The 23,386-nt window shown below is 39.5% G+C and overlaps 2 protein-coding genes across 2 annotated transcripts in view; one reads left to right on the plus strand and one right to left on the minus strand.

Moving 5' to 3' along the window:
- Positions 1-17,979, minus strand: part of LOC101859791 (dipeptidyl peptidase 3) — a 46,958-nt gene extending 28,979 nt beyond the window's left edge. The window contains exon 1 of the mRNA XM_013083950.2: positions 17,897-17,979. The gene's annotated coding sequence lies outside the window, so the exon portion shown is untranslated. The remainder of the gene's footprint in view (positions 1-17,896) is intronic.
- Positions 119-21,787, plus strand: LOC101854726 (BTB/POZ domain-containing protein 17). Its single transcript, XM_005100888.3, has 8 exons — positions 119-249; positions 7,487-7,637; positions 8,342-8,535; positions 9,877-10,026; positions 17,915-18,037; positions 18,912-19,070; positions 20,101-20,208; positions 20,734-21,787. Exons 2-8 carry the CDS (start codon positions 7,508-7,510, stop codon positions 21,292-21,294), a joined length of 1,425 nt encoding a protein of 474 aa, XP_005100945.1. The 5' UTR covers positions 119-249; positions 7,487-7,507; the 3' UTR covers positions 21,295-21,787.
- The last annotated feature ends 1,599 nt before the right edge of the window (positions 21,788-23,386 follow it).

Consider the following 23,386-nt stretch of genomic DNA (forward strand, 5'->3'; position numbering starts at 1 on the left):
GCCAACTGTTAGGGCTGTTAAGGACAACTGTTTGAGTTTTACTGAGGTGTGGCCAAAAGGGCATTTGGTGATTCGCGGATGTTTTCAACTGCGGTACATACAATCCAAATCACGACACAATATTCACTGCACAACAAACAAACAGGCACAACAGTCACAGTCACAGTGTCGTCTCTTGGCCTTGTCACAAGGAAGGAAATTATTAACTTATATTGAGGGCTGCAGGCTGTGCAGGGCAATCGACTTCAGGTGAGTGGGTGGTAAGATTGAAGAATACCGGACCAGCGGACTGACAACTTTGCCTATGACCCTATGACATCTCAACCTTAGCCTTAATTTAATATTTTGTTTGCAGTTTTTAGGTTTGATATCTTAGCTTAGCTCACCGCGAATCAAACGTATAGATCAAGATCTAGATGTAGGTCAGGCTCAAATAAGGGGGGTGGGAACTACCGAAAAAGCACCCACCTCTATTCTCACCCGGGATGAGAATAGTGCAGGCGAGTCTTTTGGCTATTCTCACCCGGTGCGCGTTCACCGTTATAGCCTAGACCTAGGCCAACAAATTTTGCGTTCACCCTAAACCACAGAATTCTACACTGTAATAACAGAAAAATTGTAGAATTCTGTGCCGTGAACAAACGTTCCATTACAACTGTAGCCTACTAAAAGCGTACAATTTTGTCTGTGTCTGTGGGCAGTGGAGAGAGAGAGAGAGGAGTAGCGCGAGAACTTCCGGTCAAAACAAAATGGCGACCCGCGTAGTTCTGCTCGATTCGAAAAGTTAAATAGCCGTAGCATCTTTGTAGACAACCAAATTAATTTACTTTTGTGTTTTAACATCATTTTTTAACTTTGTTTTGGTCAATTTGATCGTCCACACCGATAGACAGTATTCAGAAAGAGACAGAGAGAGGGGAGGAGTAGATCTTGCGAGAACTTCCGGGCAAAACAAAAAGGCGACCCGCGTAGTTCGGCTCGATTCGAACAGTGAAATAGCCATAGCATCTTTGAAGACGATCAAATTAGCTTACTTTTGTGCTATAACGTAATTTTTTCTTGGCTTTTATCAATTTGATCATCCACACCGATAGACAGTATTCCAAAATGAGGAAAAGCAGGTCTTGTTTCGCACCGGGTGAGAATAGCCTACGCTGGCAAGCCTCACCCGGGGTGAGAGGTAGATCGTTTTTCTGTTCTCACCGCGGATGAGAATAGCCACTTCCTTTCTAGATCTATATTATTTATTCTATTCATTACAATCACACACACTCACACTCTACCGACTCTGGGTGCTGAAGCTTTCCGAAATCACAAAAGTAAAGATTTCCCCTACCGGGTCTGTATACTTCTTGACTTTGTTCCCGGTTACTGGGTCTGTAGACACTCCCTTTCAAAATTCGTAAAGATCCTTTTATTTAGGATTTAAGCTGATCTAGATCTAGATGTGTGTTGTTATGTGGATGGAGAAATGGGTAACGTGTAATGTAGTACTTTCACTCCCGCTCACAGATGCATTACTTCGGGGGTCAAACTGCAGTATTATTTACTGCGGATCATACATGATAGCCACCACTAAAACTGTCGCAAATCAATTATTTTCAAGAAAATTTCTCACCTAACTGCAACCCCCCCCCCATTTTTTTCTTATAAATTTGAGGGGGGCATGGAATGGAAACTCCCCATTTGGTTCAAAGCGCGGAAATTACTACGCATTTAATTAGGCTTAGTCTGATAAGGGGGCTCTCGTGGCCTAGAGGTTAAGGTGTTGGCCTCTCATTCAAAGGTCCCGGGTTCGAATCCGGGTAGCGACCGAAAAATTTTCTTCTCTAAAATTGTCTCCTTTCACCTCCTTCCCTGCTCTCTAGCAATGTTCTGTTGTCTGCTTTCATTTCCACTTTCTGCCCCCACCCCCTCACTTCCTTTGCCCCCTCCTCTGGGCTCCTGACTCTTTCTGCAGCCTTTCTACTGCTACTCCTTGGCTCCTTCTTACTGCTGTCTTTCTGCCACACCCCTGATCTTCTGGTAGGAAAGATCTACACCTAGCCTTCTCGGACAAGGGCGAAAAATCTCGGAGGGCCCGTGTGCAAGTTGCGCACGTTAAAGATCCCTTGGTGGTCTAAAATCGATAAGAGTAGGCTTCGGCCGCCACCCGCGCAAAATTCAAAATTTCCTGCCAACTGAAAATATTAGGAGTGTCCCGCGCGCTCATATGACCTATGCAGTTGCGAGCGCCGTAAAACACTTTACAAAAACAAACAAAACATTAGTCTGATAAAGTTCCATTATAGACCCTAAAATATTTTTTTAACTGTTAATTTGCTACAGAAATGAAGTCGGTATTCGCGTTCAGCGCATCAATATGTGAGCGTGCCTGGTGAAAGGGACCAGAACGCATTTTGAAGAATCCCTTTTTTTTTTGCATTTTCATGTACAGAAATAATTTCGGAACAATATGCTTTTTGAATTTTAAAGATGTCTTCAGTAGTTGTTTTTTTTTTAGATATATGGGTGATTTTGTAAGGCAGGTTACGGAAACAAAGTTTTGAGAAAAACGGCTTTAAAGTTTCCCCTTTGTTTCTGCTTCAAATAGATAGATCTACCCTTCGAGACGACCTGACGACATATTCGCTACTCACAAACCAACTTTAAAAAAGCATTTAAGATGAAAGAACAGCTTCGAAATGTTTATATTATGTCTTCAAAACAAATTCACCACCACCTTGAGCAAGAGTTTTCAAGAAATAAATCTAGGTTTGCGCAGGGCAGAAAAATGTGATACAAGTTTGCTCTCCAGAAAGGCAAAAGGGTATGGATGCGCAAAGCTTCACTTTGTTTACATGTTCTAGATATTCATACGCTCTGCCCGCCACTAGAGAGAGGAGAGAATGACCTAAGTTTTAGTATGCAATATGATTGGGTCGACTTTATGAATGGACAAGAGAAACCATCCGCAGTGTTTACTCGGAAAACCAATTTTCTCACACATTTTTGGGGATTATGCAATATACGTCATATTTAAAAAACATCTTTTAAAATGTATTTTAACCCTCGTAGCGCTCCAGGCGACAAAATTTGCTTCCCCTCTCTCATTCCGCTGAGCGCGCGAGGCGACTATAATCGCCAACGGGCAGGCCAGCTCCCAAGCGCGCGAGGCGACTATTGTCGATTTAGGGGAACACCTTATTTTTGGAGCAAATAGCGTCTCCTTTAGCTGCTATTATTAGTTCTGTAATGGAAAATTTTACTCTAGAATGGTTCAACCAATCAAAATCAAGGAAAAAATAACCCAGGGGTCAAGGCACTGCGTGCCTTCGTGGGTTCTGTTAGGGATAGACTCTATATAATGTTTATTTAGGTCAATTACCCTGTTGCGCTGAACAGTGAATGATTGGTTTCATTTTATACAGCTTTCCCTTTATTATTTTGAAAACCATACCTCTGGAAAGTGAAGTCTTTTCTGAATTTATAAATTGTCTAGGGTTTTGGTGAATGTATGCGTGCATACTGTCAAGATACAAAATGAAACAATAACATTCCCCGCGTGAGCCTCAAACAACCCAGCCAGCGCTCCGGGGCAGGTCACTAACGGTCAAGGCTAAGCGTGCCTGGCACGGAGCACGCTCAGCGCTTCCGGTAAGCGCTACGAGGGCTAAAGTACAAGAAACTCAAGTCCTTGTAAATATCGATATACAGTCGAACCTGTGTAAGATGGCCACCCATTGTCAAGGAGAAAAGTGGCCGTATAAGACAGGTGGCCGTCTTAGGCAGGACTTATCAAGATGAAGAAAAAAAACCATTCCTTTCTGAGGTCCCAACCAAAAGTAGCCGCATTGTTGTTGTTTTTTATAATTTTTTTGTTGTTGTTGTTGCTGCTTTTGTGCAAGGGAGACAATAAAACGAAATGGACCAAGTGCTGTGATAAAACAAACACACGGGTCGCCACCACTCGGAGAACGAGCGACACTCCATTATTACAGACTGGGTAAACAGTGACCACTCATCTCACTTACAATTTATGTATGAGTTCTGGGCGGGGTTTATGGGGTATGAGGGATCACACGCTTACCTCACCAGCAGCTGAAAATGTGTTACCTATTGGTCAACAGTGGGAGTGGCCTACGCAACATGATCGGTTGGAGGGGCTACCTAACAATAACGACACATGATTGGATTATGACTGCTCGCCCACAACGCCAGGGGCCAATGCACAATTTATGACAAAACGTAATGGAGTCACTGAGGTGGCCGTCTAAGACAGGTGTTATTGTTTGGTGTGAATGGGGTTGTGTGTTAAAATATGGTGGCCGCGGCCGCGTTGGACAGGTGCCCGTTTTACACAATTAAATTATATAGAAAAAACGCAAGTGGGGGAAGTGGCCGTTTGTACAGGTAGCCGTCAGGGCAGGTTCGACTGTATATTAATGGTTAAAGAATCCATTTTTAATGGAACTTAGTTTTTGTCAAAAATTCCATTTTTGACCTTTGAAGCCTGATATTTCCGTTCAAGCAAATGCGTCTTGTGGTCCCTTTCACCAGGCACGCACACATATGTAGTAGAAAATGGACATATAGCAGCTTAATATGAAACGGGAGGGAAAGTAAAAGAATACCGGGAAATGTGTAATAAATTACCTTGGGTTAAATTAGTAAAATATAAGTACAGTATAATAGCTAATTCTAAAACTATACTCTAGTGTAATGTAGGATTCGGCAGACACCATATCTTGCATTTAAAATCCAAGCAGTGGAAATGAGATGTCAAAGGAGAATACTCAGCATCTCACATAATACGCTGCGGCATCTCTATACTATATCTATATATTATATTTGTGAAAGTTTGTCACTTTGGACGCCTAAAGCTTCCAAACCACTTAACTTTCGAATTTGACAAAATTAATGGTGGTTCAGAATCATTTAGAGGGTGCACAGTTTTATTGAGGAGCCTGAAGTCACTGTAGGTCAGTTTTTCATTAGTTTCGTTTAGATCTAATCTTAGGAAAGTCCGTCTTCTAAGACGCCATTGTAAACAAGTGAGGTTTCCGTTCACAAGGAGTGCCTGCACTGATCCCACAATGACTTGACAATCGATTTGTTTGAGTCTGTTCATCGAAAGGAATACCCAATTAGTTATATGATAATATGGAACACATCACAAATGAAGCAGTAGATCTATGTTCACATATATAATTATATAGGCCTAATAAAGCATTTTGAAAAGCTGCACCACTGTCAAGGGGCAAATCGGGGGGGGGAAGAGGAGGGCAGGTAGGCATGGAAAGAAATGGGCTGACAACATATTGTCATGTCTAGTGGACAGGAAAGAGCTTTTGCCACAACCCAAGCCCTTGCCCGTGACCATCAGAGGTGGAGATAGCTGGTGCAGCGTTCAGCAATGCAGCGCCTTCATGACCATAGGAAGGGTAGGGACTCAAGGTCTCAAGATTATGTATCTTGCAATTGAGCCTATAGTCCAAAATATGAAAAAGAATTTTTGATAAATGCCAATTTTTTATTTTAAAAAAATAATTTAATGCATGCTAAAATGAACATTTCACTGATTCATTTAAATCCAACTTTCGCAACACACTTTCCTTTATAGACATTCGGAATACATTGACTTTTCATTAGTAGAACAAACTTAGTTTTGTACAATTTTAAGCTTGTCTTTTCTTTGGTGACCTCAAAATGAACAGAGGTGTACATGTCATCATTTTGACTTGTGCATGTCATCATTTTGATTTTCATACGGTTTGAGTATTCTTACCCGCATTTTTCGTTTTTGCCCTTTTTATTTCATTTTAGGTTTTGAGAGTCTTATCAGAGAAATTATGGGATGTTGGGATTCAACACTGATCATCAGTTATAGACCTAGATTCTAGATCTAACTCACACAAAAATTCTTGATAAAAAAATTTTTTCGCCCCCAAGCAGTATCCCAAAACTCTTACACTAAACTAAACCATTTTCAGTTTTTCAATACAATCCTACGATCCCTAACAGAGCCTCAATGCCTTGTGCACAGCTTACACTGGTTCAAAAGACATTCAACAGAAATCACATATATATAGACATCTTCATCTGAAATTTTTTCCTCACTGGTTTCAGCAAAATCGTCCGCTAAATAGCTCATTTGCGTTAGTTTTTGTTGAAAAATGAAAGAATAACAACACTACTATGCTATAGTCGCCATAGTTGTCAAAGCCCACAAAACCTGGCTGATTTGCAGTTTCAAACGACTTGGCCAGGTTTTGCGGGCTTCGACTGTCATCTGCCTCGCGGTCAAGTGGTTAACAGTATCGTGTAATTATTACACTCTCTTATTTCACAAATTTCTATCATCCTAGTACATGTATTTAGGCTAGCCCTACCTGTTTTCAACACCCAGGTGAGAATAAAATCCATTGTATTCTCAGACCGGGTGAGAATAACAATATAATTATTCTCACCTGGGTTGAGAATAAAATGGATACTATTCTCACCCGGGGTGAGAATAACGACAGCCGTATGCCTTCATAATGCTTATATATTCCACTTTTTTCTTCTTCATTTGAAACTGAGAAAGCTGGCAAATTTTCCTATAAAAAGGTTAGATAAATCTTTCCGGGGCTGAAGCATGGTATTGCACAGTGGATGTGATGATTCCTTTCGTATCTTTTTTAAGTTACGGAGTATCATCATTCTGTGATGTACAAGATTCATATGCTCATCAGTGGTTTTTATGAAACTGTAACTTTTACAATTTAACTGGATAGATAAATATGCTTGCTTACATTTTCTCGTGTTAGCTTTCGATTTCATCAGCGGAATTCCTGATGGGTTTTTTTACCCCCTGTGAGATGCTTTTGAGACAAATGCCATGCCTATTTTATTATGTGTCATCATTGTTATCTCATGTACAAGACAAACTTTAAATGTGTATAATTTTTCCTAAATTTCTGCAAATATATTAAGTATAGACCTCATTATAATGGGAGCTGGGCTCATCTCCAGTTGAAACTTAGAAAAAACAATAGAGGGCTCTCGTGGTTTAGAGGTAAGGGTGTTCACCTCTCATTCAACAGGTACTGATTTCGAATCCGGCCATTGATAGAAGAAAATTTTAATTTCATCATGTTATACTTATATTTTTCATAAATTGTCATCTCTGTTTTGTATGATTCAATTTACATTTCAACAACAGACATCGTCGTAGCTCAGAAACCGCACTACACTTCCAATGCTCTTCTTCTGTTTATGATTGGAGTCCTTCCACACTTACTAAATATTTGTTCAGTGGAGGGTTATGATTTGAGTCCTACGAGAGAAAAAGAAAACCCATTCTTGGAACATTTTTTAAAAAAAACCTATTTAAAGTTAAAAGTCAAAGCTTTTGTGTTCAAACTGAAAGTACAAAAGAAATCTGGTTATGTCTCAGTGCACTCTGAGGCTTGATTTCTTTAATGTATTCAGATAGTCCAATGTACATAGATTTTTGTTTTTACAGATCTGAAGTGAACTGTTCATAATGGCAGTTCCTCCGCCCGACCAAGTGTGTGTTATGGGTCAGGGTATGGAGGAAGAGATACCATCTCCCAGATGTCTTCAGCACTGTCTGTCTCCAACGTCACTTGCTCTGAGATTAGAGAGTGAAGATGGTAAGAGAGCTTCTTAATTTTTTTTCCTTTATTAGGAACCATTAAAAGTCTCTCATCTTGTTTATTTTCTTTTAGGATCTATTCATTTTTTACTCTTTACAAATCCAATTTCATTTATAATTTTTTCATAATCTTTAACTGTTAACAGTTTATACTATTACTATGGGATCATCCATCATAGGGTCTTTAAGCCCAAGCTAGCTTTACATCATCTTTAAGCGTACACTGTGGGTGGTTGACGGATGCTTCGTCATGGTTTGTTCCTTCTTTTCTTTGAATGTTACTCTCTTAGTAACACCTCTAATCTTCGGCAGTTATGTGATTGATTTGTATTGCAAGTGCTGTAAAACTCTCACTAAAAAACTAAACAAAGCCCACACCACAGTATGCATTTATAAATATAAGGTAACTTCGAGAACTTTTATGATTTATCAAATTAAGTTATGTGAAAGATTGTTCTTCCCTATGCTATCCGGCCAAGTGAGTGACATTCACCAAGATGATAGATTTAAATGGAAAAGGGTATGGCATGTTTATGCCATTTCCACTCTGACTGTTATTGTTTACAGCAAGATGGACGAATTCTCAGTTTTAAACTCTTGACATTTCATTTATCTATTTTTGTCGTTGTAGCTTTTAGGGAGAGGGGGTATATCCTTGTAATATTTGCTACATTTCTCCATTTTTTTTTTTTATCCTCTCAGGAATTGACTGCTATGGCAATGAACGAGATGTACTGTCTGAACAGACAAAGTTCTACAATAACAAACTGTTAAGTGACGTTACGCTGCTCGTTGGTACGGACAAATTCTTTGCACATAAACTGGTGCTTGTGCGGGCTTCTCAGGTGTTTGAAAGAATGTTTACCTGCAAGCAATGGGACAGTCACAAAGAGAAGGTGCAGTGGCAAAAATCAATTGTGATTCATAGATACTTTTGTTGTACCATCAACAGCTTGACACTGTGATCTGATAAATTTCTTGTCGATTTTTTAAATGGCAAAAACATTCTTATTTATTTCTAATATAATCATTTTCATCTTAGGTTATCTGAAATAGTAGCAATGTTTGTTGGGATTAGATCCTTTAACTCATTATCTCTGGCAAGCCCCTGCCAGCGGCTCGCAGTCGGAAAAGCTGTGTTGGTGAGCCGCTTGCAATGGTTCAAACACATTCCTTTACGAAAACTTTGCCAGAAACAGGTCTCTTTTACTGGGAATTCATTCCTTAGATGATGCACTATCAAAATAGGTTCATTTGTTTTGATTTAAATACCAATTTAGTGACACATATCTCACTTTTAGATTTCGTACCAAAAGAGGGCCTGGCATAGTGAGTTTACCTCCCTCAGCGATAGAGAGTTAAAGTAGTGATTGCAAAATCCCTGTTCAGAAATCTAACTTTAGATGTTTCTTGTCTTGTCAGCTCAAGATTCCTTTGTCTCCAAGGGAATAAAGGGATTAGATCTAGTTAAGATAAGTTATTTTTCGTAATGCAGTTTTGGTGAATTTAGAAAAATTTGAGAGATTTATATTTGTCTCTAAATGATGACATAGCTGCAGTATTACGCAGTGCGGTAATGTTTTGTTGAATTTTTTTTCCTTTTGTTGACAAGTCATTTTTTATTTAAATGTAATGCCTAGAGGGCTCTCGTGGTCTAGAGGTTAAGATGTTCACCTCTCATTCAATAGGTCCTGGGTTTGAATCCAGATAGCGATGGAAAATTTTCTTCTCCAAAATGTTCTCCTTTCACATCCTTTTCTGCTCTCTTACAATGTTCTGTCATCTGCTTTTGTCTCCACTTTCTGCTCCCACCCCCTCACCTCCTTTGGCCCCTCCTCTAAGCTCCTGACTCTTTCTGCAGCTTTTCTGCTGCTACTCCTTGGCTCCCTCTTACTGCTGTCTTTCAGCCACACCCCTTATCTTATGATAGGTAAGTAAGATCTAACACCTAGCCTTCTCAGATAAGGGCGAAGAATTTCGGAGGTCCTGTGTGCAAGTTGCACATGTTAAAGATTCCTTTATGGTCCAAAATTGATAAGAGAAGGCTTCAACCGCCACCTGGGCAAAATTCAACATGTCCTACCGAACTGAAAATATTTCATATGTCTTGCGCGCTCATTTGACCTTATGCATTTGCGAGCGCTCTAAAACTCTTACCAAAAAGAAAATGTAAAGCCTATGACAAGCATTTTCATTTATTGAATATCAACAAGCATTCTCTTGTTGAACATCAACAGGAAATAAAACTGGTGGAGGACAGCATGTGCCTCAGTGTCTTCCCCCGATTTCTCAACTTCCTGTACAGCTGCCATATCAGACTCAACATAGATAACACGCTTCCTGTTCTCGTTCTGGCTGATAAGTACAACGTGGCAGACCTGCGCAATGTGAGTTTTAAAAACATCAGTGTCTGTTGCAGCTATCAGTTTATAGAAAATTAAATGAGACTGATAGCGCAATGTCTTTGATGTTATATAGAGAACCTCGCATCCATCAAACTCGCAATGACGTCAATCTCTCAATTTCAGTATAAAAGAGGTTTGGGTGAAAGCAAAGTCTGATTACTGGGCATTTTCAAAAAGTTTTGAATTTCCGGCTACTTGAACTCATCTGTGGGCCTCCCTCCGGCTACACCGGCCGGGCATGACTTCCATAGCCAGCAACGTGACAGTCATTTTTATTTCGTCGGCGTGCGACAAATTTCCGGTGAAAAAAAAATGGCCAAAAAATATCTGCTGACGGCCGACACCAGTACTTTTGGTAGGGCTGGGTGCTATTAATTGAAAAGAACCCGAATAAATAGGTACTGGTACTCAATAAATTCGAATAGCCGAAAAAACGAGTCATAAACTAGGTACCCCCCCCCCCCCCCGTAAAAACAGGGTGACTAGCCAGGCCTGGGAATTTGATAAAAATCATCGACACCCGGGAATCTGAGGAAATCAGTAAACAGTAAAACTACCCCCCCCCGAAAAAGTCGGGAAGACCCGGGAAAATATAGCCTATAAATTTCTGGAATATTTGAAAACAAATTCCGAAATGGTCAGTAAGTTAATTTTGGCCGGTCGCAATTGTGATATTCGCTCGGCTCCAGTTACCCACTGAAATTTTGTTGACTGGATACATGTATCATGTTGGCTACGTACTTGTTTGTGTGTGTGTGTGTGTTTCTGTGAATTATATTTAAATAGAGCACATAATGTCATTGTTATGTAACATGCCCCTGGGAAATGGATGGCATCCCTGGAAAATTGAAAAGCGTACCCCATCCTTCAGGCCGCATGAATTTACCATGAACTTTTCAGGCTATCCGTTCTCTAACAACAGAATTTTCAGGCTAAACCGTCTCTTGTCACTTTCACCCATGGTTGGCAAATGCACTATTGTCAAACATTATTTCTGCTTTTCTCTAACAAGACTTACTTGTTGCTGCTCGTCAACGCTGCATAAGCAAGTCAGATTAGATTGAACTAGAAAACCAAACACATATTCGATTTAGATTGGTTGACTAAAATTGGTAATCTAGTCAGATCAGTTCCTGCAGGTCTGCAAATCATTGCTTTAAAAATTCTGAGAAATCCGATAAGTGTGCAGTGCATTACCCACCTATTTGATAACCTCAGATTTTCAGCATCAGGTTGATGCTGCCATGGGTACATGTGTGTGGCTCTGAAAACCTTTTGGAAGGGGACCATTTTTAAGACTGGCTGTTTTAGCATAATATATCAAAAGATGTATCTTTCTTATTTTCCACTTTATTTGGGCACAGCTAGAGCATTTTATATAAAGCATTTCAAAGGGCAGAAGAGTCAAAAGGATATGTTTTGAGAAGCTATAAACAGCACTTCTGTCTTTTTCTACATTCTACACCACAGTATCCTTGTGTCCAAAAAAGCAGTAAACATTTGTGTTCTTTTGGAATAGTTGTACAGTGCCTAGAGAATGCTGTCAAGCATGGGTAAAGATATATATATGCAATATAAATGCATTTATTATTAAATAATCATTATATTTCAACAGAGGTTTGCCTAAAAATTTGTGTCCATAATAATTATATAGGAGTAAAAATGTTCACATTGAGGCAGAATTTGTGGGTTTATTTTCTGGGAGTTATTTGTACAGAAAATAGTAGCCTGTATTATGGGCAAATTTTTTAATTTTTATTTGAAAATTGAGAATGGTATATCTTTCCATATTTTATTGTAAAAATTCTCTTAAAAAATGGAAATGAAGATCTAGGTCTATTCTTATCTATATCTTAAAATAACCCTTCAGTATATTTTCTCCAAGCAATGCACTGATATTCAAAAGGTGTCCAATAACCTGGTGAGGGGAAATAACCACTAGCTCTGAAAACTACTGACTGAAGTAAAAAATAAGCAAGAGCACTGTACTGTTCCTGAATGGCAAATACGCTAGACCTGCGTGTTTGCCGACAATCGTCTGAAATCCGACAATCGCGACGCGACCCGACCCGCGAGGCGACCGATGCTATCGCTAGGCCCACCTGTATCAGTCAATGTGCGTAGTGCGAGGCCTGGCCGACTGCCAGCGTCCCCCTTTTCTCCTGTCGGCTTTGTCGGCACTTTCGTTTTCGTGCCGACCGCCGACGCGCACACCGCCGACTGCCGACGTCGGCGCTTCCGACATAATTGTCGGAACCTGAGTAGAAACGCGAATACGAAAAAGGACGACGACCTAAATTATTTACTTTCAGTTTCGTGCTCGAGCGGCCATTTTGAATTTCGTTTTGTTGACAAATTCAATTGTTCAGATTGCGTGGATTCATTCCAGTCCGACTCACTTAGATAATAGAATCTAGATCTAGATCTAGATTTATATACTCTAGATCATTATAGACCTCAATGGAGGATTCATATTCCAATTCTATTTTGTCAAACCCTATCAAAGGTTGTGCTTTAATATTAATGTTGGTAAAAGGCATTTCATCAGGTGCGTGAATTATTTATTTATTTAGAGTCTAGACTCAGCTGAGCCCCTCTGACGCCTCTGTTCGGAATCGGATGCGGATTTCTAGATCTAGATCTAGTTCAAGGCCTATTCCTAGATCCTATTCACTTGTTCTTCTAGATCTAGATCTAGATTTATTTAGTTTACTAGATCTATGGAGGATTCATATTCCAATTCTATTGTGTTATTGTATCAAACCCTATTATTATAGATCTAGCAATATATGTAGATGTAGGCCATTATATTATGCTCCTTGTAAGCCTTGTTTGTTTTGGAGTGTGGTTTTTTAATTTTAAAAATATTTTTCATTTTGGACTTCTGCTGGCCTTTTCACATGAGGCTCGTTGCAGGTTTTTTGTTGGGATAGGCCTAGGGGTAGGGGTAGGGTTAGGTCTCTTCTTTATTGTGTTTGTTGGGGTGGTCGCTCGTTACTCGGAAGTCCTTCCTTATGACACCCACAAAAGCTCTTTGGGGGGGGGGGGGGGGTTGCGCAAAATTTTCAGACAATCTGGTTGAGGCTCACATGCAGGTCTAAAATACGCACTTGTATCATAATATTTTGTCTTTTGCAGCCTGCTAAGTTGAGACTTTATTCACTGAGTATTGTCCTGGAAGACTGAGCATAATATTAGTTCGAGTTGTTTCTTAAGCTTATTTTCCATGTATGATTAACACATTCTTTTTCTTCTCTTGTGCATATATAGTGCTAAACTTAGAATAGCAGTGTTGGGTGACACTAACTTATGATTTATTTTTACTCTATGAGCTAAGCCTGTTTTTTACCCTATCCCTACGTCGGGCTTTACTATCATATCCCTACGACGTGGGGTACCTCTATGCCTCCTCTTTCCAGAGAGGAAATTTACTCTTTAATCCAATCCATGCGCTGTGGGATAACAAAGACCCCAAGTATTTGAATCCATGGCTGGAATGTAAAGGCTTTACGATCCAAGATGGTGGGAAACTAGTTTTCTTGATCTATTCGTCGAGGGTTCAACTAGCTAACACTAATGTCACTAAAGCCTTCATATTTCACAGAAATTTGGGTCTAAAATTAGCTCACTCTCTCAGTTCTAGAACTTCGCTTTCTTAGATCTAGACCTAATGAGGTGGAGCAGAACTTTCTCAAAGTAGGTACATGTGAATCCTTAACTTAATTTTGAATATATCTAGTATTCCAACCTTGTTTCTTCTCCTTATGGTTGGATTCTATTGTTGTTGTTGTTTCACATAAGTCAAACCAGATTTAATTATCAATTATCATAGAAACCTAATTTATCTCGACTGTTCTGGTTATCTGTGAACTCTCTTGACTAGAGATTGGGTTCTTTGGTGTGTTTTTCTCCTGCTTTCTGACTTTGCTATCGTCGTTTTCTGCTCCTTCCACTCAATAGATTTAGCACTCTCTCCTGTTCTAATCTTGGTTGTCCCTGAAATGGCCTATACTATGTGCCAATAATAACATAAAACCGACAGAACCCCTCGACACTGCTATGTTTTCCTGGAATTTTTCTTCATTGTCCTGTGCACTGACCGGGGGGCTTAATTATTTATTGTTTTTTATGGGACTATCGACACTAATGGACACCAGGAAACAGAAGGGATAGACCACACCAGAGCGCCCACCAACCACCCGTCCTAACAAATTAACAAAAAACAAACAAAAGGGAATAAAAATGGGCAATAAAAAACTGACTTTGTGCTGTAGGGCCCACACATTTTATTTTCCATACGGTCAGGCGCGGTTCATCCATAGAGCACGGTCGTGCAGTGCCGCCCAAAATGTTTTAATGTTCTATGACGTAAATAACCCACAATAATGAAATAAAAGACGCCAGAAACAAACACTAGCCAAACATTATATCAAAACAAGGCCCTCACTGGCGCCGTAACTGTCATTTCTATGCTATAGCGCCGTAAAACATCTACTATGCCATGCCTAAATTCATGCGCTGTATCTAAACATAAGAGGATAGTCAACAGTGGAAACCTGACCTATAAATCGCTCTTTGGGATAACCCAAGCGATGACGACACTTGTAGAGAGTTTGGCGGTACATTTATATTAATAAGACGGCACATCTCAAATGTGCTCCTGCCGAATAGCGCCGAAACATAGCCCACAGTAGGCAATCTAAAATAAACGCCATAGACTGTGCACTATTCCATGCCAAAATTATGTGGGCCCTGGAGCAATCCAGCGGAGTGCTCAAGTGAATTGTGATTGGTTCATTGTCTTGTGGCTATTTTAAGTGACTCTGTGACCGTGAACCTGAGGGAGATGAACGTGACAAGTCACCGTCCTATGAGTTGAGCTTTTGAACGGTTTTGTAGTGGAATGGTGAAAGGTATTACTTGAGTGTTCAGTTCTAATGCAGGATGAATGAAGTTGACGTTTAGCTAACAAATAGATTTAGTTTTAGAAGTCAAAGCAACAAGTAAAAAGAATTAAAATAAAAGCACAAGGTCTTCCTTCACCAACCCAAAGATCCTAAAATTATACACCATCTCATTTACTCTGCCCTTGTTTATCTTCAGCCTAAGATAGCTTAATTGTGCACGCCCACTTTTTAGACCCACGAGCCGCCCCTGCATACGGTAGCAAATATTTATAATACCAGGCGAATATATATATATATATATATGAGGTCTACAGAAAGTAAGGAACTGAGATACATACCGTACCGGTACTGTACTTCTTAGTGAAAATGATACATGTATCATCTATCTGCTCCATCTACTGTGTTTGTTTGTTTTGTTATACATGTACAAGAAAGTCTCTTCAACTTCAACTGGAGTACCATACATCTGTTGCAAATGCTGCATGCCACTGATCTGCCATACAAAATTGTGTACGAACGGACATCTTGTATGTAGTAAATAAAAGGTGCTTTTGAAAGTAGCACATGCACTCCAAGTCCAAAGTTTCCTGTTTACAGGGGCTGGTAGGCTGCTTACTTTGCTCTGCACTGTAAACATTATATTCCATGCTCCTTCTTTTCTATGATTCTTTGTTACATTATACTATTTATCACCCTCATGGGCATCATACAGATGTTTGTGGAAAGCTCTCTGGTGTGGTCTACTCCTTCAACTTCTTTTTTCTACATCTTACTGTTGTCCGGATCTACATATACTTCCCAGTGCTGAATGACCTTACAGGCTTGATAAAGCATTACTCAATGTCAATGGCGAAAACACTATTACCATCATAGCTGCCACAACTACTGTCGTCAATGGGGGTTTCAACTTCAAAACCACCACCATGATCACCCACCGAAAGCACCACACCACTATCAACTACAAAAGTCAACCGCTACTTTCATCATGCACAACACTACACGCTCATCAGCCAATAACCCCTAACCGCCTAATACTACATGTACGGGGTCTGTCCCAGAGATATATTTGTGTATTCGTGGGATCCAGAACTGAAAAGACAGTCAACAAAATGGAGAAACCCAGGATCACCACTGCTACCCCAGAAGCTCGACGCAAGCAAGGCGCTTTGAAAATGATGCACATTGTGTTTTTCGACCACAAAGGTCTGATTTTGAACTGGCTTGTTCCTGTTGGCACAACATGCAATGTTAACTATTATTAGAACAAGATAATTCTTCAAACAAAGCTGAGACCAACAGTCCGAAGGAAGTGGCTTGAGCAAGGTGTTGTCTTCCATCATGACAACACGCCTGTGCACACTGCTCAAAGGTCACTGGACTCCTGGCAGTGGGAAATCCTTGAACGTCCCCGCTATTCCGGAGACTTACACCATGCAACCTTTATCTCTTCCCCAAATTCAAAGAATTGAAGGACAGCAATAGGAAGACGAAGAAGAAATTGTCCTCGAAAGAAATTTTGCGCTAAGGACTCTGGCCGAAGCGGACAAGGTCACAGCGTTTGACAGCCGCCTAAAATAGATGAAAAAGTGCATTAAGACTGATACCAATAATTATTATGCTCGTGCGCACAATGATTCTTTCCATTGTCTCGGCAGTAATGAAAAGTTTGTAAGCGGCATTTACTGTCTGAAAATGTCTTTGGTTAGTCATTTGCCTAGTAAAAGGTTGCATCAAGGTGTGCACGTTTGTGTTGGAGCAACCCTGTATCACAGCGTACCATCTTTGCCTTCATAGTGTAGACGTATTTCAATTTCCCTATCTGACAGAGTGTAGTCTCTTCAGCTGCATGTGGCATAGTTTCCAAGTCCAGTTCAAGTGTGTTCATATCCACAGGCTGCAGCATTTCCAGTCAATTGTCACTATTTATTGCTTTCAGCTTCCTCTTCCTCATTCACTTCATCCATGTCTGTGTCTTCTCCCTCGTTTCCTATAGTATTGTCCTCCGACCCACTAGCCACATCACTCTTTTGTCCATTGTATCCATAGTCATCATCCCTTCCTTCTATTGTATCCACTATCAGTACTTGTACTAAGCGAAGATATTTTCTCGCTCCAAAGAAAACGAAACCATTTATTCTTCTCTCTGTCACTGTTATTTTTCTTCTCTCTCTCTCTCTCTCTCTCTCTCTCTCTCTCTCTCTCTCTCTCTCTCTCTCCCTCCCTCCCTCCCTCCCTCCCTCCCTCCCTCCCTCCCTCCCTCCCTCCCTCCCTCCCTCCCTCTCTCTCTCTCTCTCTCTCTCTCTCTCTCTCTCTCTCTCTCTCTCTCTCTCTCACAAAATTTGACGCCAGCTAGGTTGGAACCTGGGCAATCCACATGAATGGATTTCCAGACGAGCGCCATACGACTGATATACCTAACTTATATAGATTCATCCTTTCCACCAGTAAATTACTAAACTGCTGAGTGATGCACTGTGTTTCATACCTGTCAACAACAATCAGTCTCAATATAAAATAATATAGGATAATAAGGCCGTCAGATGTCTCCAGGTCAACTGCAAGAGCACGAACAATACCAAACAGAAACCCAGATTTTGGAAAATTTGGATCTACCGATTACTAGTACATGTACTCCATTGAAACGATGTGTTGGGGTCGTCTGTTACTCCACTAGATACGGATACGAATAACTGAGTTTTTTTCCTCTTTGGAGAGTGGGGGCACAAATGACCCTTACTGGGCGCAAAAAAGGTCGTTTTGAAATGTGACCACTGGTCAAAAAGTTACATTACCAATTGCGATTTGCTTTGCATAGCAGTCTGTCAAAATGATTGTACTAGAAGTATTCTAAAATGTGAAAAATACAACGCTTGGGGAACAAAATGACCCCAGACGTACGGATAGGGTTATGAGATTACTTAGTATATAATATTTTACAGTGTTACCTGTAACTTTTCTTGCAGGTGTGCCTGGATTTCGCCTGCTACTATATCATTCCCAAAGTTCAACTGAAGGATGTATTTCATGTGTGGTTTCAATACGCCACCAAATGCTATCACCAAAGACTGATACAAGCCTGTGTTCAGGTGATAATATATATAATTTCTGAGCACTGTTCTTCCTCTGAAAAGAAAGTAGGCTCAGTAGACGAGCTGGCAGCTATTTCATATGCTGAACAAATAATTCTGAGAAAAGTTAAGTGTGCCTTAAGTGGTTTCAGTTTCATTCAAAGAGAGGCACTTAACTCTACAATGGTCTTTTGTGTGGAAACATGGTTGATCGGGGAGTTGCTGATCGATTATGCATAATGATTGAAGCTATTAGAGCTCTATTTTTATTACTTATCATTTCTGAGGAAATGCAGTGCTAGTTAGTCGTGTCTGAGAAAAAAAATAACCATTACAGGCTACAGGTATTCCTTTGATAGAATTTCCTTGGGGGAAAAAAGCCAATAGGTGGGTTTCTAAAAGACGTACTTGTTTTTCTCACTTCTCTAGGAGGAAAAAGCTCTGGGCTTTCTGGGAAAGAAGTGCTTGGCATTTGGAGAAAGAATGCTCAAACTGTTCTGTTAACTGTTCATGGGTTTACGGTTTAGCTAATTTTTCAAGGAAAAAAACAAGGTGGTTGTAGAAAAAAAATTGAGATAAATTCTTGAGAGTTTCAGTTTCATAAGTAATATATTTATATAATAGTGGAAAATGTCAGTCTACTCTCTGTGGGGTTTTTTGTTCATTTTTTAATTAATTTTTTTTTTTGGGGGGGGGGGAGGTTTCTATCTTTACCATATGCAAAGATGGGATCAAAATTTGTTTACAGTAGTACTAACTCTTTTTTTTTCTATGTATATCAAGAATCTGGAAAAGATCTAGGAGGTTTCCGAATTTCTTCAAAGGGAATGAGCTGTAGTTTATAGTTTGATAAAGTAATCTTATGGTACAGTGCATTATTTGCTTTTTTCAGGCATTAGCCCTGAAAATGGATGAAATAATCAACTCGGCAGAGTGGGAGACAGAGTGGATGAGTCTTGACAAGGACCAGCTGATTGAGATCCTAAACTCTTCCTGTCTAGTCGTCAAGGACGAGTTTGACCTGTGGCAGGCAGTGGAAAAATGGCTGCTGGTCAGTTTTCTATTCCATTAGTTGATTGTTTAGGGTGCTTGAAATTTTTATCTCTTGTGGCTCACATGAATATTTTCGCATCATTCAAGGCTGTAAAAAACGTTTAATCTCATTCTGTCAGTATACATGGAATTTTCAGCTCACTTTAAATCTTCCTTTTAGATACCAAATCAAATTCGATTCGCCTTGTTTGATATATATATATTTCAATCCTGTCTACTTTTTTTACAGCTGTAGGTCGTGCTGTTATTTTGTGATATTTTGTTTTGGCATTGATTGACGTCAAAAAGGATAGATTGGTATACAGTTGTATAAGACAATTCTTTTTCTTTTCTCTTGGCATATTTATTTATTTTTAAATTGTATTTATTGTTATTTATGGTCTCCGTTTAAGAACACACTATATAAAAGCCCCCTCTACTTCTAAGCCTGCTTTTATTGTGTAAAGTGCCACAATATTTTCTCTATAATGCAATTTTTTAAGAATCTTTTCCAAAAATAAAAAGCGGCCTTAAACCACACACTAGTAGACGCCATTCCAAAATCTACACACAGTGTGTGCACTTATAGCAGAATGTCTTTTCAGACATTTGGTGTCTGTTGGAACAGACAGGTCACTTGTTAAGGGATTATCGATTGGCTAAGGTATTTGTTCATCCTGCGACGGATCACATCAGGATTGCCTACAGCTACAAGTCTTATTCAGTTAAAAGCTAACCAGTGAAAACTCTGTGGCGGCCCTCTGAAATCCAGTTTGAGTCAGAATCTGTTGTTTTTGTCTCCCAATGGCTGGGTTACTTGGCAGAAACCATTTTTCCTTTTTTAACACTGTGGGTTTGTGCCAAATAACCCAGCCATTGGCAGAAACCACATTGTTAAAAAGGGCGAAAATGCCAGTGTTTTGTGTTCCCACATTTGAGAAGTATGTCCAAAGTTCATGGATTTTTTATGTCCTGTGACACTAGTTTTGGTGTATATTCTGTCTTGCGTTTCAACTGGGCTCTACTGACCCTTATTCCTAACTTACCAGGCACACAGAGATTCAAAGCAGATGACTGTTGCCCAGTTTGCTAATATACTCGGTCAAGTGATGGACTCTACCAGGTTCCCAATGATGACTCCTGATCAGCTGAGTCAGGTCAGTCCTCTTGATCTACTTCTCACTTTATTGTGTTTCTTAAAGATGACTCCTGACATATCATTTTGTTACTTTTGGGATTATTTCGAGAAAGATGATTTGTTTCAGTTGAATAGACTGTGACTGCTGCTATAAAGGGTATAATGGAGAAAATAAGAGCTGGGGTGTGGGTTACTTGATATTCTAATTATTTATTTTTTAAAATACATTTCTATAGCCATTGGACTTCATATGAAGCTTTTATGAATTTTCATCCATTTATGATTTGATAAAGTTTTATTTGTAATATATATGTAAGAATCTGAAGCTAGCAGTAATAGGAAAGGGATGTACCAGTAATTAAAGGTATACATTTTGTTTTTAGAAAAATTAATTTTGGAATTTATTTGATGACATACCCCTTTTCTCAATTCTGTCTCTATTTGGTTTGCAGCATTGAAATTGAAAATAAAGTAGCAATAGATTGAAAGTACTCTTGTCTTGGGTTTTTTTAAAGAAATTCTTTGTTCGATTACTTTCCTTTAGCTGGAAACATCTACTCTTGTGGAGAAGCACAAAGATTTGTTCCAGCAGCCCTTGCTACTGGCCTACAAGTACCATGCCCTCCCACTCTCTACAAGGGCACGCACAAAAGAGTTCACAACAAAATCATTCCTGTTGAGAAATTACTCTAGCTTGCGCTGGGACAAACGTATGGTCATCCCTCGTCTCTCTGCAATTCAGAAAGGATCAGAGGTCAGCATAAGATTTTCCACTCGTGCGTCTTCGTTTCCTGCCCAGACTTGGGAGTGGGAGCTGAAAGTTCACCCCAAAGGCTCGTCTGCGAACCAGGAAGATTTTCGAGTGCTGCTCTACTCCAACGTTATTCTAGAACAGCCTCGACCGGTTGAATACTACCTGGCCCTTGTCAATAGCCAACAGCTGCTACACTCAGTTAGCGGGAGGAAAAATTTCTCCAAGGCCCGCTACTCTTCGGATACTGAGATGGAGAAGAAGGTCTCAGTGACGGAGTTGATGCAGCCCCAGTCTCCATTTGTGGTGGATGATTCTCTGGTCTTGCAGATCTGTCTCAAGCCGGCTGAGTGACCTTGTCCTTCATATTAATGCCTCTGATTAGTCTGATCTGGGTAACTTTAGGCGTTTCTGAAGTCTCAGAGGCCCCCGAATTTTTGCTCCTTTTATGTCAGTTGATGTTGTTCTGCCAAATTGATGTGTCATCGGAGGTATTGGGAGCAGTGAAATAAGCTGTGACAGTTTTCTTGGTTTCTGGTCTTTGATGTCCTTTTTATGATGCCTTTTCAGCTTGCAGCTTTTTAAAGAACAGTAGAAACGTGGTTGTGCATCAGGCTGTGATATTCCTGACTTTGTGAGATTTTTTTCCATGTTCATTTGCCATGTCAACATTTCTGTTCTTTAACTACAACATTATGAAAATTTCGCATTTATTGTTTGGACCTTCCTTATATATATAAACTTTTCCAAAAGTTGATTATATATTTATCTGTGACCCTCTCAAAACCTGTGGTTGAGAGTTTTTCTTCATGTTACATATTTTAAAAATAAAATGTTGCAAAAATTGGTAATCTCGTACTTTTATATCTTGTAATCATCCTTGTAGTTTTTTTCCTCAAAATTTTAAAGCAGTTTATTATGTTAATTATAATGACAGCCTACCGCTATTAAATTTTGTTTTAACTCTCTTTAATGTGCCACACACGTCTTTGACCTTTCTGACAACTGTAAGACTGATGAGACATTAGAGTTTATGATGCATTTGCTAAGCTTCGTTACATACCTGAGGTCTTTGAATATTGTCATTTTCACTACCTCCTGCACTTTCTACTTCTTGTGTATTTTTTCACCCTTCAATATCATTCCCAATCCCTTACTGCTCTTTTACTCCCCTTTATTGTCTTCGTACAGATAAGGTTCAAGGTTGGAGGTAGAGATCCTTTTGAAATAAGTCAGCCTTTTGTATGTTTTTACATTTCTCTGTAACTTGAAAATTCTTAAAACTCTGATATTTCTGTATTGAAATAACAATTATCCAAAGGACTTTTTAAAAGTGGATTTTTAAAATTAAAGTGTTTTCCAATTTGGAATACCCGATATTCAAGAAAATGTAAAGTCCCATCCTGCCCTATTGTTCATTTTCTTGAATGTGGTCAAGGAAGCCATGTATTTTTTCATCCATTTGTCCTAGTCATGTTTAAATTCAATAACACATGCACTGTCTTGTAATAATAGAATGAACGTCACCATTTTCTGTTATATGGGTTTTTTAATTTAAAAAAGGACAATTTTAATGTGGATTTTGTGTAATCTCATTGGAGTAGAGAAATGTAATGTGCTTCCTGTGAGATGCAACATTATTATGAATGTTCACAATATTTACTTTGTCATATTTGAGCACTTTGATCTATGTAGGGATGGCATATTTTCAGGAATTCCACAAACCCAGGATGTTGTAGATTTTTTATTTGGTTTGGTTCAGTCTGTGTTTCATCTTTTATACTGTCAATATTTCTTTGTTCAATTCCTTATTCTTGCAGACATACTGTAGTCTCCACCTAAACGCACTCTATACAAAAGCACACTTTTGTCATATAACGGGTTTTTTACTATATAATTTAGATGTACAAGCGCACGGTCACTCCCTCTAAACGCACACTCCGATCCATGAATCACGCCGACATCTAAAGTGTGACTAGAGGAAATTTTTGCTGCAGCCTACACATTACACAGCTTGCATGAGAAGACAAGTCTAGAAAACCGGATATTTGGTGAGACTGCCCCTCACGCCGAACAAAGAGAGTGATGGACAGCATTGTGACACCCAACTTTCAACAGACACACAGGTCTAGGACTGGTCATTGAAATGTTGAGGGGGGGGGTGATTGAAATGTGGTTTGATTTGATTGGTCATTGGAAATGCATCTTTGAGAGAAGGTTTCTGACTGCATGTAATGTTAGTTAGACCTAGGCATATGATGCACAACACCCATGAAAGCTGTAAAACACTAGATAGGCCTCTATAGGATTAAAGATTAGTCAAGTAAGCCTAGTCAGTTGTGCTCGAAGAATTTATTATGCACTTGTTCAATGAAATACAAGAGAAATGTTTCTCTTAATGTAGAGATCTATGATTCTGATGTCGTCTATGAATTTACGGCCGTGG

Source organism: Aplysia californica, unplaced genomic scaffold (genome assembly GCF_000002075.1).
Source record: "Aplysia californica isolate F4 #8 unplaced genomic scaffold, AplCal3.0 scaffold00264, whole genome shotgun sequence".
In the NCBI taxonomy this organism is placed as follows: Eukaryota; Metazoa; Mollusca; class Gastropoda; order Aplysiida; family Aplysiidae; genus Aplysia; species Aplysia californica.

Excerpts from the sequence above, each read along its gene's own strand:
- LOC101854726 (XM_005100888.3), top strand. The coding sequence starts at position 7,508 with ATGGCAGTTCCTCCGCCCGACCAAGTGTGTGTTATGGGTCAGGGTATG. Across the intron at positions 7,638-8,341 it reads GAGATTAGAGAGTGAAGATG|GAATTGACTGCTATGGCAAT; the intron begins GTAAGAGAGCTT and ends TTATCCTCTCAG. Across the intron at positions 8,536-9,876 it reads GGGACAGTCACAAAGAGAAG|GAAATAAAACTGGTGGAGGA; the intron begins GTGCAGTGGCAA and ends GAACATCAACAG.